General features: G+C 48.4%; 1 protein-coding gene across 1 annotated transcript in view; it reads right to left on the bottom strand.

The window, feature by feature from the left end:
• Nucleotides 1-15,496, bottom strand: part of LOC144165211 (uncharacterized) — a 159,515-nt gene that overhangs the window by 35,362 nt on the left and 108,657 nt on the right. Inside the window, exon 5 of the mRNA XM_077695330.1 lies at nt 13,879-14,866. Coding sequence (XP_077551456.1) covers nt 13,879-14,866 — 988 coding nt within the window. The remainder of the gene's footprint in view (nt 1-13,878; nt 14,867-15,496) is intronic.

Here is a 15,496-nt window from a genome sequence, read left to right as displayed (position 1 = left end):
ATTTCAGTGTTGCCAAACGAAGAAATTGACAGCTAAACTTTTCAATGAATACCGGCTATAGGATGGGTCAAAGATAAATGTTCTTTATAATTCAGACTGCTGTGTCCACCTCATTGCATTCGGAGGGAAGGAAGTTCATAATTGCTTGTATCTTAATATTTGGTATGTGCTTGGCTGTAAAGTTTTAAGGGAAGTTGCCAAAATGTTTATTAATAGACACCTCAATCATAGTTTATGGTTGTGAATTAGTTTTAGTCTCAGGATTCATGCACAGAATTTTGCAAACATTCTTGTTTCTTTTTTTGTGTTGCAACATTTACTGTCGATTGTAAAAGTTTGTTCGGAAAACGTGGTTTCATTCGGCTTGAGTCTCAAGATTTTTGACACAAAAGAAATTTTGCAATTTATGGTCAATAGAACTTATGTGATTGTCTGCCTTTTAAAAAAGTTGTGACGACAAATAGCAATACAAGTTCTCTACGGGTGCACATCACACGGGATATTGTTTTTGGAAGCTACCACCAGAAAACATGATTGCAATTGTAGTGGGGGTCCAGTTCTGTCTAGTTGTATCACTTGAATGCTAATGTGTAGTGAGCACACTGATAACGGTTTTCAGTGGTACCTCTAGTGCACCAATGTTGTGATCGTCACGTGCATGAAATTGTGAAGTTCTATTATTTCTTCTTTTTTGGTTCAGACTACTACGTTTTTTTTGTGTGTGTCATGTCAAGTTAACCGATATTTCAAGATATCCGAGTTTGATGCCACGAGGGATCACTGTATATATAACTTAAAATTGTGCCATTAGTCATAAATTGCTGCATTTCATTTACTTACAGAGCCTCCAGACATACACCTGTCGCCATGAATTGCATTAGGACACCATGGTGATAGGTCGCAAGCCTCCAAGGCTATGGTGATGACATGCGCAACACCATGGTACTGCGCATGCCATCACCTTTAAATAACGGTTTGAGCATGCTCAACACCCTTTATTTAGGGTGTTGAGCGTCCTCACCACCCTTTAAGGGTGTTGAGCGTCCTCACCACCCTTTAAGGGTGTTGAGCATCCTCAACACCTTTTTTTTGTTCTTACACCCTTTTTTCGTCCGTACACCCTTTTTTTGCGAAAACACCTTTTAAAGGTGTTAGCCATGGGACAAGGTTTTTACACCCTTTTCGGCCAAAAAGGGTGTAAAAAAGTTTAGTGTGTACCAATGAAATGCCAGTTGTGCTGGTGGGAGATTTAGATGTCGAAATTACATGACTCAGTGCAGTTAGTCGGCTACCCTCCTTAATAGAGTGGTTCAGGTGTGGATTGATATGTTACACAGACATCTTACACAAACAGTAAGATGCATACGAGGGGGAAAGAAAACGGACAGCCACTTGTTTGTACGCGAGAATAGAGTTCAAGGGCATCAAGGTGCTATATCGTTATCGGAAGGATACATAACATTCCTTTGAAGGAACTCTGGCAAGGATTGAAGCGTTGGCCCGAACACAAGCGATGGGCGCAAAAACAACGAAAAACTGCTGGCGCCTCTGTTGCCGCCTCAAGTTCAGCTCGTCGAGTAGAGACGAATCCCTCCCGGATGAATTCCAAATTGCCCGTTGAGAACGCCGGCTTCAGCCAATATCACTTCTTCAGAGGGGTTTCAGGGGGTATTTTGGACGGCGTCTATCATTTCTAAGCCGGGGCACATGACCAGTTTCCGGTTTATGCGTGTGCAGCTTTGTAGAGGAGAATAGTAAGAGGGAGGAGGGGGTCGTGCAAGCGCAGCTCTAGGTTTTATGCCCTTAGTGATTAATGTCATGTCTGTTGTGCTGGCGCGAGGTTTAAACGCGGACGTTGTACAGCCCAATGGGACCTGTCCGGAGTCCTTAGTGGAAGAGCGGATTGGGTTTATGTGTAGTTTGTGTTCAGACTACCGATGCAAAAGCAGTATCGTGATCTATGGACGTAAAAAAAATGGCATATCACGTAGTTCGGTTGGCTGAAACGTGAAATGACGTCATTCTATAAAGTTATTATGAGTATTGCTGCAAGAGTCTGAACCACGCCTTACACAACAATGAGATGCTTACGAGGTGGTAGGGACACAGCTAGTTCAATGTTTATCTGCAAGAACAAAGCGTGGATCCTTCACAGGTTCATTCAGCTAGTTGGCTAGGAAGTGTGCTTTGTCGGAAATTACGAAAAATGTGTTTTGTTTGGTGCCCTCCGTGGACGGCGTCCAGCTTAGCAGGTCATCCTTCACAGAGTGGAAGGGCACTATTTTTTGTTGATGCGAATGTGCGATTCAAACATGAAGTAGGTAGTCCTTCCACGAAGTTTTTATGTCTCCTGAGGGTGTACCTAGAGTCGTTGTACAGTTGTCACCAGGGGTCACTGTCGAGGTCTCGCCTGCCAGGACGCCATGGCGACAGGGGGGGCGGCGTAGGAGTGGCCCCGGAGACGGGGAATGCAATAACTCAGAGGCTTCCGGCCGGCCTTGGCCCGCGGGTGAAGGTCGAGGCACCACCGAAATTCTTAGAAACAGTCTCGCTCGGGGTTGCCACCGCTCATGGGCTTGTTGTGTTTGTTTTGTTCTAAGGGGGTGGGGAAGACGCAACGGGCTGGGGGCGCCGGAGCGAGGGGTTCAGAGCCGGACGCCGACGAGTGAGGTGGTCCGGCGTTTTGAGACAGAAAACCGGGCATGTGGCCGAAAGCGTTTGCAAGTGAAGTGTGCAACCTTTGCGGTGTGTCGTAGAGGAAGCCAGCGTGTGGTGAATAAACAGCGAGACAGCCTTCCGTCCTGCAAGGAGTCCCAGTGTCCCCTCACGGGTTGTCACGAACCCGAGCAAAAACGTGACTGGCGCAGCCTCGACAGGAGTTCGACGGAGGGACATCTGGGACACGCAGCGACTGCGGGACGACGACCACGAACGACGTCGCAGCAGACGGTGGAGCTGGACCCCAATCGTGAACGAAAAGGCAAGTGGTGAAGAATCAGAGCTCGCGGTGTTTTGAGCGGGCTGAGGAAGTTTTCCCGCAAGGGCAGGAAGAAAATGTTGATGCAAAAGACGAATCTGGAAGAAGAGGAGTAGCCGAATTTCGAAAGAAATCTAAGAAGAGGAGGAAATGTTGGAGAAGGGGATCGCCGATGCCGCATGAAGCTTTGAAAAGTGAGCGCGGAAGATGTGTTTTGGCGTCCACCGGGAAGAAACGAAGACGGAGCGCTGACGAGGGTGGACGGGAACGGGGGAGGACGTTGGAGACATTGCCAGTGTAGGCTGACTTGGAGTTGGTGTTGGGAGGGGTGCGTGTGAACTAAACAAGGTACCGCATTGTGTTGCGAACGGTTGAACATTTGGAGGACCAATATGTGTGCTACAAGTGTACAGTAGGAATTCCTCACTGTGTCCTTTGCTACGGGAGCGGTCGGCAACAAATGGGTGAGTGAACGACGACTTTGCTTTGCCCATTGCCCTGTATGCTTACGAGGTCGAAAACACAGTGCTTGCGCGAATCTAAAATTCCCGACATGAGTACACCCCCTGCGAGCGCCACTCCGTTAGGAGCAGATGCGGGGACGATCAGCGAAGGTGTGACGGCAGGAAAGTCAGATGCAAAAATGTTGCTCGAAATCGAGCAAACGAAACTGGAACGGGCCAAGGTGGAGCTGGAGATGCTCAAATTACGATCTCAGGGCGTGGCGCTGGACTCCGACAGGGAGACCCAGTCTGGTGTCGCGGGCGTCTCCAAATTGTTAAGCAATGTCTTGCCACACATGCCCAAGGATGAAGGGTTGGTACCGGGATGGTTCGACGCAGTTGAAATGCTGTTCAGCTCGCTCAAGGTTCCCGACGAGGTCAGGTCCGTAACACTGATGCTGTACTTGACTGATAGAGTCAGGGCGTTGATAATGGCAAGCGGCATGAAGGAGATGTTGCCTTATAGCCAGTTAAAGTCATTGGTGCTAAGGGAACTGCGTTTGTGCCCCGCCGAGTATAGAAAGAGGTTTGAGACAGCAAAAAAGGGCTGTAACGAGTCTTGGCGTCAGTTTGGACGGCGGCTCCACAACTACTTTTCCTATTATATTAATAGTAGAGGTATCCAGAAGTTAGACGATCTGAAGGAGCTGGTTGTGGCCGACAAATTGAAAGCTGCACTCCCCCAAGACGCTCAGCGGCAGGTTGCACTTCAAGAGAGCAAAGAATGGTTGCGTCTCGAGGATCTTGCACAGGTCGCGGAGGCGGTAGAAGGAAGTCGACGGGAGCCACGTACACCGTTTCTGCCGCCGAATTCTAATGCTCCGAAGGGATGGCGAGGAACAGGACAGGGACCTGGCGGGACACCACAAAGCAGTGTTGAAGCAGGTGATAGAAAGTATGGTGCCCCTGACAGTAAACTTCCGCCCCGCGAGGTGGACACCACTTCGCGTGAGTGTTTTGTTTGCGGACGAGTGGGTCACCTCGCCCGAGACTGCATGGGTCCCGATGGTGCCCATGCGGACGATAAGGCCCGAGACCCACGCCAATGCTTTCGCTGCGGCCGACGCGGTCACCTGATAAGAGAGTGCCCTGACACAGATCCAAAAATGGCCTTTAGAGTAGTAGAGAGCCCGGTCCCCCCGGTGGACCTCGCGACGCGCGTTGATAACCTTAAGTCTGAGGTGCGGCAGGCGGCTCCAGCCCCAACTGGAGATGTGTGGCTAACATCAGAAAGGTCGCACATTTGGGCCCGCCTAGACTCAGGCGCGGACATAACGGTGGTCGGGAGATCCTTGCTTCCGATGCAACGCATCGAGCCCCGGGGGAAAGTGATCTTAAAGGGAGCTTTTGGGCACAGCATCGAGGCAGAGCTCGCGTATGTGCCATTCATGCTAGACAGGCAAGGGTCACATGTTTCCTTACTTTGTGCGGTGACCGATAAATTGACCGGTGAGGTGGAGTGCTTGCTAACAGTCAGTGACCACGACCTGCTGGTTAAGCAGAGGGAGAAGGAAGCTGAGGAAGAAGGGCGGCTCGTTACTGAGAAGCCAGTGATGAGTGTAGCAGCGGAGAAGCCAGCGATGAGTGTAGCAGCTGTGGTTGAGGAAGAGAGTGATGGCGAGGAAGAAACAAATCGAGGTGATACTCGCATAAGCTTTCGAACAGAGCAGTTGGGAGATGAGAGTCTGGCGGTCTCCTGGCAGCATGCGAAAACGGGGAGTCATGGAATGAAGAGTAGAGATGGCCTGTTGTTCCACAGTGACAAAATTAATGGGAAAATGGTCACCCAGTTGGTACTTCCGAGGGAAAGAAGGGGCACCGTTCTGCAGGTGGCACATGACAGAGAGGTTGGCGGCCACTTGGGAACAAAGAAGACACGACAGCGCATTAAGAACTCATTTTATTGGCCGGGGATGGATGCGGACATCCGAAAATACTGTCGAGAGTGCGACAGGTGTCAAAGAAATGCGATCCCAAGGAAATTGGACCGCGTGCCGATAAAACCCCTGACAAGGCCGGCGGAGCCTTTCCAAGTCGTCGTCATGGATTGCGTTGGCCCAATAGAACCCCCATCGTCAAGAGGGCACAAATACGCTCTTTGCTTGATGGATGTGTGCACTAGGTGGCCAGAGGTGGTGTGCCTTAGGTCTCTAACAGCAAAAGCTGTGTGTGATGCCCTCGTAGAAATATTTTCTAGGGTGGGTGTTCCAGAGACAATTTCGTCTGACCAGGGCACGAACTTTACGGCCAAGTTAACTCAGGAACTTGTCTCTCGGCTGGGCGCGTCGCCCAGGTTCTCTACTCCGGGTCATCCAGAGAGCAACGGACTCGTGGAAAGATGGAATGGCACCTTTAAACAAATGTTGAGACACGTAATAGACGAACACAAGCGGGGCTGGGATAAGATGGTGCCGTGTCTTCTTTTGGCTTATCGCGAGGTGCCTAACGAGACAACGGGAGTGGCACCTTTCGAACTGTTGTACGGACGCCAACCCACGGGGCCGCTGGCCATACTGGAGAAGAGTTGGACGGGAGAGTGGTCGCTTCCCATTGCGCTTAACCGGCCAGCGGAGAATTATCTGCTCGAACTGCGCAAACGCCTGGCTGCAGTGGAGGAGATAGCAAAAGGAGCATCCGAGGCAAACCAACGGGCGTATGCCACTCTGTACAACTTGAGAGCGAGGCCAAAAAGCTTCCGCTGTGGTGACCTTGTGCTAATGCGGAATGAGGACCGAGCTAAGGGCCAATACCCATGGAAAGGGCCACTCAAAATACTGGAGAGGAAACGAAAAGATAGCTACGTGGTTGAGATGGAAGATGGATCAAAAAGGTGGCTCCACGCCAACAGCCTGAAACCGTACGTCGTTGGCGTGAACCTTGTTGGTGTCGTTTTCGACGACAAAGAGTTTGGGGACGTAGAGGAGATGCCTGACATGGGCCCTGCCACCAGCACGGAAAGAAAGGATGTTTCTGGGGTTCACGAATGTGTCCAGCAGTTCAGAGAGGTTTTTTCGGAGAGGCCGGGATTGAGCAAAGTTGGAAGGCATAAGATCAGAATGGTTCCGGGAAGTCGGCCAGCACCTCGTTACCAGTACGGGGTTCCTATCAAAATGAGAGCTGAGGTAGAGAGGCAGATACGGGAGTTGTTGTGTCAGGGCCTGATTTACCCTGTAGAATCACCGTGTTCCCATCCAGTGGTGTGTGTAGTTAAGAGCGATGGAAGCATCAGGCTCTGTGTTGATTACAGGTTTCTCAACTCCGTAACAGAGGTAGACGCGTTCCCAATGAATAAAATCCATGATTTGCTCGCAACCGTGGCCAAGGCTGAGTGTATAACGGTTCTGGACCTTACTCGAGGCTACTGGCAAATACCGTTGGATGAAGAGAGCCAGAGATTGACCGCTTTTGTAACCGACAGTGGACAATACGCATGGAGAGTCATGCCTTATGGATTGAGGAACTCAGCCGCGACCTTCCAAAGGACCATGAACGAGGTTTTGTATGAGCACCGCGAGTATGCATGCGCGTATATTGACGATATTGCCGTGTTCTCTCGGAATGTGGCCGAGCATAAGCGACACTTAACGTTGGTGCTCGAAACACTGCGCTCTGTTGGGCTGACGGTGAACCCCACAAAGTGCCGTTTTGCCGAACCTAGTATAAAGTACTTGGGGCATGTCGTGGGCTCAGGGCGGCACTTTCCCGACCCTGAGAGAATAAGCGCGATCGAAGGAATGAAACGGCCACAAACAAAGTCCGAACTGAAAAGTGTGTTGGGTGTGCTCAACTACTACCGAAACTACGTGCAGGACTACGCCAAGACTATGTTACCTCTGACTAGCCTAACGAAAGGGAGCCATGGGGAAAGGCCACTGCAATGGGGGGAAGACCAGGAGAGAGCATTTCTAGAGATGAAGCGGGCGCTCAAGACAGCTGCAGTTCTCTATGCTCCAGATTTTTCACGGTCTTTCATTTTGTCGACCGATGCATCGCAGGAAGCGGTGGGGGCCTGTCTGGCTCAGGAGATGGACGGAACTGAACACCCTCTGGCATTTCTCAGTAAAAAGCTTACTGAATCTCAGATTAGGTGGTCCACCATTGAGAAAGAGGCTTTCGCTGTGATTTGGGCGCTTGACCAAATCAGCACATGGGTCTTTGGAGCTCAGGTAATTGTGAGAACGGACCACAACCCACTTCAGTATGTTGCAACGGCTGCCTCGAGCAGCGCACGGCTAACCAGATGGGCTTTGTCCCTGCAAAAATACAATATTACCGTGCAGCATGTGAAGGGGGCCCAAAACATACTTGCCGACGCTTTATCCCGCATAGCGACCTGAGTGAGCGGGGCAATGGGCCGCTCCAACGGAGCAGCGTCGTTCACTTGCTCTGTATAGTATTTTTGTTCTTCGCGTTATTTGTTGTGTCGTGCATGTATGTAACCCTTGTTTTTCGTCGGCCAGTGCTTTGGCAGTTTTTGGATGCTATGATTACTAGGGTCATTTGTTTTCAATGTGCATTTTTCTCTTTTCAAGTGTTGTAACTGTGTACGCGTCTTACCTCAAGAAACTCAAGGAAAGGAAAGGGGAGTGATTCCAAAAAAGAAAAAAAAGGAGAAAAAAGGATGAAAGGGGAAGGTGTCGAGGTCTCGCCTGCCAGGACGCCATGGCGACAGGGGGGCGGCGTAGGAGTGGCCCCGGAGACGGGGAATGCAATAACTCAGAGGCTTCCGGCCGGCCTTGGCCCGCGGGTGAAGGTCGAGGCACCACCGAAATTCTTAGAAACAGTCTCGCTCGGGGTTGCCACCGCTCATGGGCTTGTTGTGTTTGTTTTGTTCTAAGGGGGTGGGGAAGACGCAACGGGCTGGGGGCGCCGGAGCGAGGGGTTCAGAGCCGGACGCCGACGAGTGAGGTGGTCCGGCGTTTTGAGACAGAAAACCGGGCATGTGGCCGAAAGCGTTTGCAAGTGAAGTGTGCAACCTTTGCGGTGTGTCGTAGAGGAAGCCAGCGTGTGGTGAATAAACAGCGAGACAGCCTTCCGTCCTGCAAGGAGTCCCAGTGTCCCCTCACGGGTTGTCACGAACCCGAGCAAAAACGTGACTGTCACTTTTCTCTGCAAAAGATGGTGTCCCGATTCGCTCTTGCATGGCTACAGTGCTCGGTGGTCTATACTTTTCCCGTGGCGACAAAGAGCTGCACGATTCTTTGAAGGCATACTAGGTGTTTAAGAGTTTTCGGTATGCTGATGAAATTTTAGTGTGCCTACCGTGAAGTAGTAACGTTCATAACGTTTCTGAAAGTATTTTAAAGATGTTTAAGACTGCCTACTTTGGAGTATAGTTTACAACTGAACTTCCTGACTATGACTGTTTGAAATATTTACATTTTACCATCAAAAAAACTCTGAACATAATTGCTGGTCCTATCGCACCCGGTCTAAAAAGGGCGTACTCCCTTTCGACTCTGCCCATACAAGTTAATCAAGCGTGGAATTGGGTTTCCGTATCTTTCGAATATGGGCGCAAAATCTTTGTCCCACCGTATAACGGCAAGCTTTAGCTTCCAAGTCAAAGGTACAAACAAGAATGGTTACCGCGACTTGTTGTTAGTATCGGTTGAAGAAAACGTCCTGAGCACTGTTGCCAAAGGAAAAGGTGTAGAAGTTGGAGCTGTGAAAGAACGCAGGCGACCTGCCGTCTTGCAATACGTTCACGGCGTTTCTCACAGGGTAAAGAGAGTCAGGGGCAAGTGCCTGTTGATTTTACTGCACCTTTAAAGCTCGCTGGCACTTGCAAGGCGTTACAGACCAAAAAGCAAATGGAGGCATCTAAGGCAAACTGCAAGGATCGGCACGTGCGCGAATTTGTCAATAGCGCTAGGGAGCTGATTATAAGACACCTTAGTCTTGTGGTCGTTTCTACATAGACAATCAGGCCAGTGTATCAACGAAAGACCGCGTTAACACAGATATGCGTGCCAACAGGTAAGCACAGTGGGAAACCTTGTGACACAATGGGCAAGGTGTAAGTGTGAGGTGGCGTTCGACAAAACCACGATTTTGTTCCGCGCTAAAGATGAAATGTCCCGGGAGATTTATGTAGCGGTTTTTATGATATCAGGTCATTAGGGAGAGTGCGTGAGCTCCCCGTCTATTACGCTCACCCAGCATGAGATTCAGTTTTTATAATCGTCTTTTTAACGACACTACGTGAACCAGCTTCAACCCCCGCTATCTTTTAGCTTCATATTTTACCCTTGTGACATCCCTTCCCCATATCCCCTGAATTTTTTTTTCATTCTGTGTTTTTATATATATATATATATATATATATATGTTTTCGTCTTGTTTAAAATAAATCAGTTGTTAGTGGGAAGTTTTCTCGTGAAAGTGAACGTTTTTTCCCTGTGTTCGTCTCTGTGATCATAACAAGCGCAACTTACTTTCGAGAGCTTGTTACACCAACTAGCGGGCATCAAGCTTTACTGAACTTCAATCAAGGGCACTGTGGAGAGCAGTGCAGTTGGTGCAAAAACATTTTAGGTGCTTCTGCGGCAAGCTTCAGGTCTTATTTACCGGCTAAAATAGAGAGGAGCAGAACAGCCACCAACTGGGGGATAGGTGTTCCGGCTAGGGGCCCCACAACCCTTGTGCACGGACCGCGAGGTCCTTGCATAAAGTTCCTTCTGTGGCCCTCGGTTTTTGCCAGTGGCCTTATCATCTCCATGGAGTGGAGCCGTTCTTAGCCGGTACTAAATGTGGTTTTGTAGATCTTCCTTCACTGATAGCACAAGGCAGAACAATGAAGGGAAGTTTGACAGCCACCTGAGTGCTTCCATACGGCTAGAAAGGAAAGCTATATAGCTTTCTCAGCAACTTCGCAGTTGAAGAAATATTTGTCATGGTCCAGGATTCGAACACGGGACCACCGCTTAACCGGAGCAGTCGCTCTACCCAACTGAGCTAACCAGGAGGCTAGCAGCTTGTAGTGCGAGAGCGAATTTATCAACAGCTCAGTTGGGTAGAGTGACTGCTCCGGTTGAGCGGTGGTCCCGGGTTCGAATACTGGACCAGGACGAATTTTTCTTCAACTGCGAAGTTCCTGAGAAAGGTATATAGCTTTCCTTTGTAGCCGTATGGCTGCACTCAGGTGGATGCCAAACTTTCCTTCATAGTAACTTACTGCACCTTCGGGATTTCCCCTAAATCTGGTAGATTAACGCAGAACTGTTGCAAACACTATGGGCCGTACCTGCCGCTTAGTGTTTTGAATTGATGGCGTGTGACAACGGGGCATATTTTCTTGTCTTTCCCCATTCCAACTAACGAATTGGCAATAATATGCCCTGAAATAAACAGAAAAAGAAATTCTCGATTTCGGATTTGATTTTATGAATTTCCACTCCGCTGCTGCCGACGGGCTCTTTTTTGTATCCCTTAAGGCCGAACGACACTGGGATATTTCTGAGATTATGAACTCTCATGAAAGCATTCGTATACCGCACCGAATAAATAGGTCGAAAAAAGTATGTTGCTGAAAACTGTACACTCTTTCCACAGAAATCGTACCTGTAAATAGGGTCCCATGAATTTGTGTTATGCGTCTTCCAACACCAACTCCTCCCCAAGTGGAACAGGGGTGCGGGCGAAGCTTGTCACCAGTCAGTATAAACAAACGAAAACTCAAAACCCCGAACCAACCTTACCTAAACCCCAACCAAGCCCCTGCCACAACGCAAAGCAAACCTCACCCAGCCCACTGGATGAGCTTGGCCCCATCTCAATGGACAACCATACCACACACACCACATAACGAATCACTTCTAATAACGTAAAGAATCACCTCATCACAGATTCACTTCTACTGGCGTGTCTACTGTCACGCCATAGTTCTCTGCAACTTTCGAATCAGCCGCTCATCTTCAAGCGTGAAGCGCGGCTTATCAATAGCAGTGTCTATGCTAACGGCATTGCGGCAAACAGGGACATGAGTCTGCAGGACGTCCATTTCAAATTAGCCGCTCAACACTACGGCCTGCAGGACGGTCTAGGAATTGCGGCGCCAGTGGCAACGCGACAGCGCAGGGGTCAGATCCAACGCGAGGGAGCCAGGTTCAGTTTCCGGCACGGGAAGCGTTCTTTCTTGGGGCTCTTGATTTTTCGGAACACCATCACGATCTCCAATGATACACGTAAGTCAATACAAGGTTCACTTGAAAACGTGTCTTATGGCAAAGCGCACTTTTTTGAAGTGTCTTTGAAGCACTAGGCATTTTATTCGTGTGTGGGCGTTCGTTAGTTTGGCTGTTTCTTTCTTTCTTTTCTTGCGTGCTTATAATTGGCAGGTGCTGAATGAGGCATCCACCGGTGCGTAGACAAGCTGTCCCAGCCGAGCACGCGACACGGAAAGAGGAAACTCCCCATTTGGAATTTTACTTCATTTGTCTAGCCGTGACGGACTCCCATTAGCCGCGGACGTCAAAAATTTCCATTTTCGCGAGACGTGCTGACTCTGGGCTCAGAAGGTGCCGTGCACCGAATCTTTTTTCCGAGAAAATGCATCTACCCGCCAAATCCAGAGCTCCGGGCGAGATTGAAGGATCCAGAGGATCCGCTATTCGCAGCACGACTGCCATCAAGAGGTCGTGCAATTATTCAAAACCATGTCACTTCAAAATTATTTCTTGTCCACCCTTACGGAGTACAACTGCTGGTGATTTTTCTAATGGTTTTTTGCAGAGGTATTTCTTGCCCATCTCGTTTCCTTTCCTAGCTCTAACTCTTTAAGCCCTGATTTTTTTAGTTCAAGCAAAACAATGTTTTTGGTTTGTTTTACTAAAATTTATGATCCCATAAGACCACAAACAAAAAATAGAGATGGAAGTGCAAATGTTAACAAATAGCACAATAATTAAAACATCTCACAATTATTAATGTTATGGACAGCAGAAACATCACTTTTGCAAATTTTTTTCAACCTTATCACTACATGAACCTACAAATAAAAAATGAGCTTAGTAGTGCACGTATTTATAGATATACAAGCTTGGGAATAAAACTGGGACCGCCATGTTTTTCAGCCTCAATGTCGTAATTTCCAATTCACCAAAGCTTCTTCTTTGTGGCGTCCAGCTCCATTAAAATGAAAGAACAGTGATATATATCGCAGTAAGCATTATCCGAGAACAATTCCCCGGAAAAGTAGCAGTACTGGTTTCATTCTGTATGTACTAGAGGAACTTTTAGGTAATTGCATAAACTGAAACCGCCAGCTTTGAAAGGGTTAAAACGCATTTCGTGCAGTTGATACCAAGCGCATGAAAAAAGGATGGGTTCAGACTCGTGCTCGGGATCAACTGCTGTTTAAAGCAACGCAGCGTCGGCGACCGTCACAGAAGAATGACATACGCACCACATAGGCATAAAAGCACGCATTGAAGCATAGACACACGTGCGTGCACTCGCTCCCGCACACAAATCGCTTCTGCCGTTAGCAAACAAAGGGCGCTACTTATGGTTGCTTACACATGTATTTTGCTTTCCTGGGCACATTGAAAGCGAAAACGTTTGTCTGTCTGTCTGCTTTCCTGTCCCTCGATTAACCATTCCGTACTTTATTGTTTTTTACCTGTTTATGACATAGCGCTTAACATCACACAAACATACAATGTTGGGCTGATGGCATAAAAACATATTTCTTATATCAGTCTTCCGAACGAAATTTAAAATTACTTGTCGTAGAGAAGTATATGTAGGCAGAACCGTTCCAAAGCAATAAAACTGTTCTAGAAATTCCTACATGTGCCCATTTGGGAACGCAAATTTGCGCTAACAAATGCGGACATCTGTGATCAAATTGAGGCAGGTTTGGAACAAATATGCACTAACGTAACTTTACGCAGATCTGAGGCGAAATGTAAGTACACAACCCTGATATCCCTCGTTCTTATAGTTAAGAATACACGCTGGGTCGGCCTTTACACTATCGAGGGAAAAATGATGGGTTGAAAATCATGGAGGTAGCTTTGAGTTCAGAAGAGACAGAACGGAGCTCGCGTGCTCGTGTTGTTCCAAGTAGAACTAGAAACAAAATATAAAGCAAAAGATGAGTGTTGTTCCCACTTATAGCGCGCGAGCAATGCGAAGGTGGTAAAATTGAATTTAATGGAGCAAAACTTCATTCATCTCACTACGAGATGAGCGAAGGGTGGAGGGCACAGTGCGAAAGCTGCTAGCGAAAACCATACGAGTGACGTGCCAGGAGTGGCAGGAAAGTGTCGTCTTTCGGCCATGCTTGCTGCGAACCAGCAGGTGTGCGGACAATTTGTCACCTAGCCCCGTGGGGCAGGATAAGGGTAGCGCGCTCAATTACGCTCAAAGAGTGAATGGTAAATGTGCACTTACCTATTATAGGAGGCCGTACGAAGTATCCAATGGCTGTCACTAAAGTCATGAACCCGTACGCCATCGGTAGGTTCTTGGCCCCATGATCTTTGGAAAGAAGCTCTGATGTGCCAACATATATGTAGCCTCCAGGAATTCCAAGCAGCGCCGCAAGTGACATAAAGGCAAACTTTCCGGAGAGAAAGGGGGCCACCTCTGCGATCACAGCGAGCACAAGGTAAGACAGGGTGAGCAGTAGCTCCGTCGACATCACCTTGTAGTCTGACAGAAACGGAAGGCCAAAGCGCCCGACGGTGTCCAAAGCTGAAAACAGGGCCAGAGCGTGAACAGATTCACTCGGAGGCAGCCCAATGTCTTTGGCAAAGTCCAGAATCACCGACAAGTAGGTGTCCACAAAGAAGGCGTATGTGAGAAAGCTGAGCGAGTGAAGATATATCCGTGGATGTTTTAGCACGTCTTTCACGTTGCTGATAGAGAAGACTGGTGGATTTTCTGGGGTTTCGACAAAAGAGGTGACCGGAAGGTTACTAGGTACAGGCGGTAAGTTACACGAGCTGCGGGCACTTATTAGGGTGCTTCGTCTTGAGCCTGCATTCACTTCGCTCAGAGTGTGCAATTTAACCGCGAACATGGAACCAGCGACGCTCATCACGGTTCCTCTCCTTTCCATAGAAACACGTCTACGCTGACTTGCCATGCAAAGAGGAGGTGCGTCGCTTTCTTCTGCCTGCCCATTTTTACTCGCGATGCTGTTCTCTCTCGACCGACTCAGTGACCTGTGGCATGATTGCATAGTTTCTCTTCTTGAAGAAGCGGTCTTCTCAGCTGCCCCTGGGCCCTCTATCACGAGGGACGGCAGCCTGTTCACAACAGCAGGCGTTCTGCTGAATACCATGGGTTTCCCATTCTCAGTCTGCGAGCAAATCGTGTCTCCGGGGTTGTCTTGACTGTCACAGGCCACGGAGTGTCGTTGAAAGCTCTGGCCCACCTGAAAAGTATTAAGGGAGTATCTGTGAAATGCAGCGTGATTAACTCAGAACAAGAATGCTATGTTGTTTCTATAGCCACGGCATCTGGCTGGAAATTGTGCAGAAAACTGGGCATTCAATGCTGGCAGTATAACGACGACCAACGCGATCGTTGTAGTGTACAGACTATTAGTGCCAGTCCAGTTTCTCCATCCCTTTGTTTGTTAGCGGTTGTTGGTTATTATACATGCCCATCCATATAGTTCACAAGCGCCCCTTTATAGAAAATTACACCGGTTACCTGGTGACGTGCAAATAGCCCCAATTTCATACAACCACACATAATAAAGGAGCGGTGGTGCGCTGTTGCTAGTCATACTTTATTCTTCGCTGAACATTTATGAATTGGGTGGATTTGTTTCTGAAATAACAGTGGTGAAAAATGTTTAAGCAAACTATAAGGTCTACTGCAAGACATTTGAAATTTTCTGAACAACCGAAATTGCAAGGCTATATAAATAGGCTGGTTCACTGTAAGATGACACGGAAATGCATGTTGCTCACTTTTGTACGTAGTGTGCCACGCTATTTTTTGTATTTTGCTTAATTAGGTAATCAGTCAAGATTTATTAGCCAACTTCTAAAGCAAG

The sequence above is a fragment of the Haemaphysalis longicornis genome, unplaced genomic scaffold (genome assembly GCF_048455015.1).
Source record: "Haemaphysalis longicornis isolate Haplotype H1 unplaced genomic scaffold, Haemaphysalis longicornis Haplotype H1 scaffold_14, whole genome shotgun sequence".
Classification (NCBI taxonomy): domain Eukaryota; kingdom Metazoa; phylum Arthropoda; class Arachnida; order Ixodida; family Ixodidae; genus Haemaphysalis; species Haemaphysalis longicornis.
The sequence above is the reverse complement of the archived record's forward strand: the minus strand, read 5'-3'. Positions and strand labels throughout refer to the sequence as shown.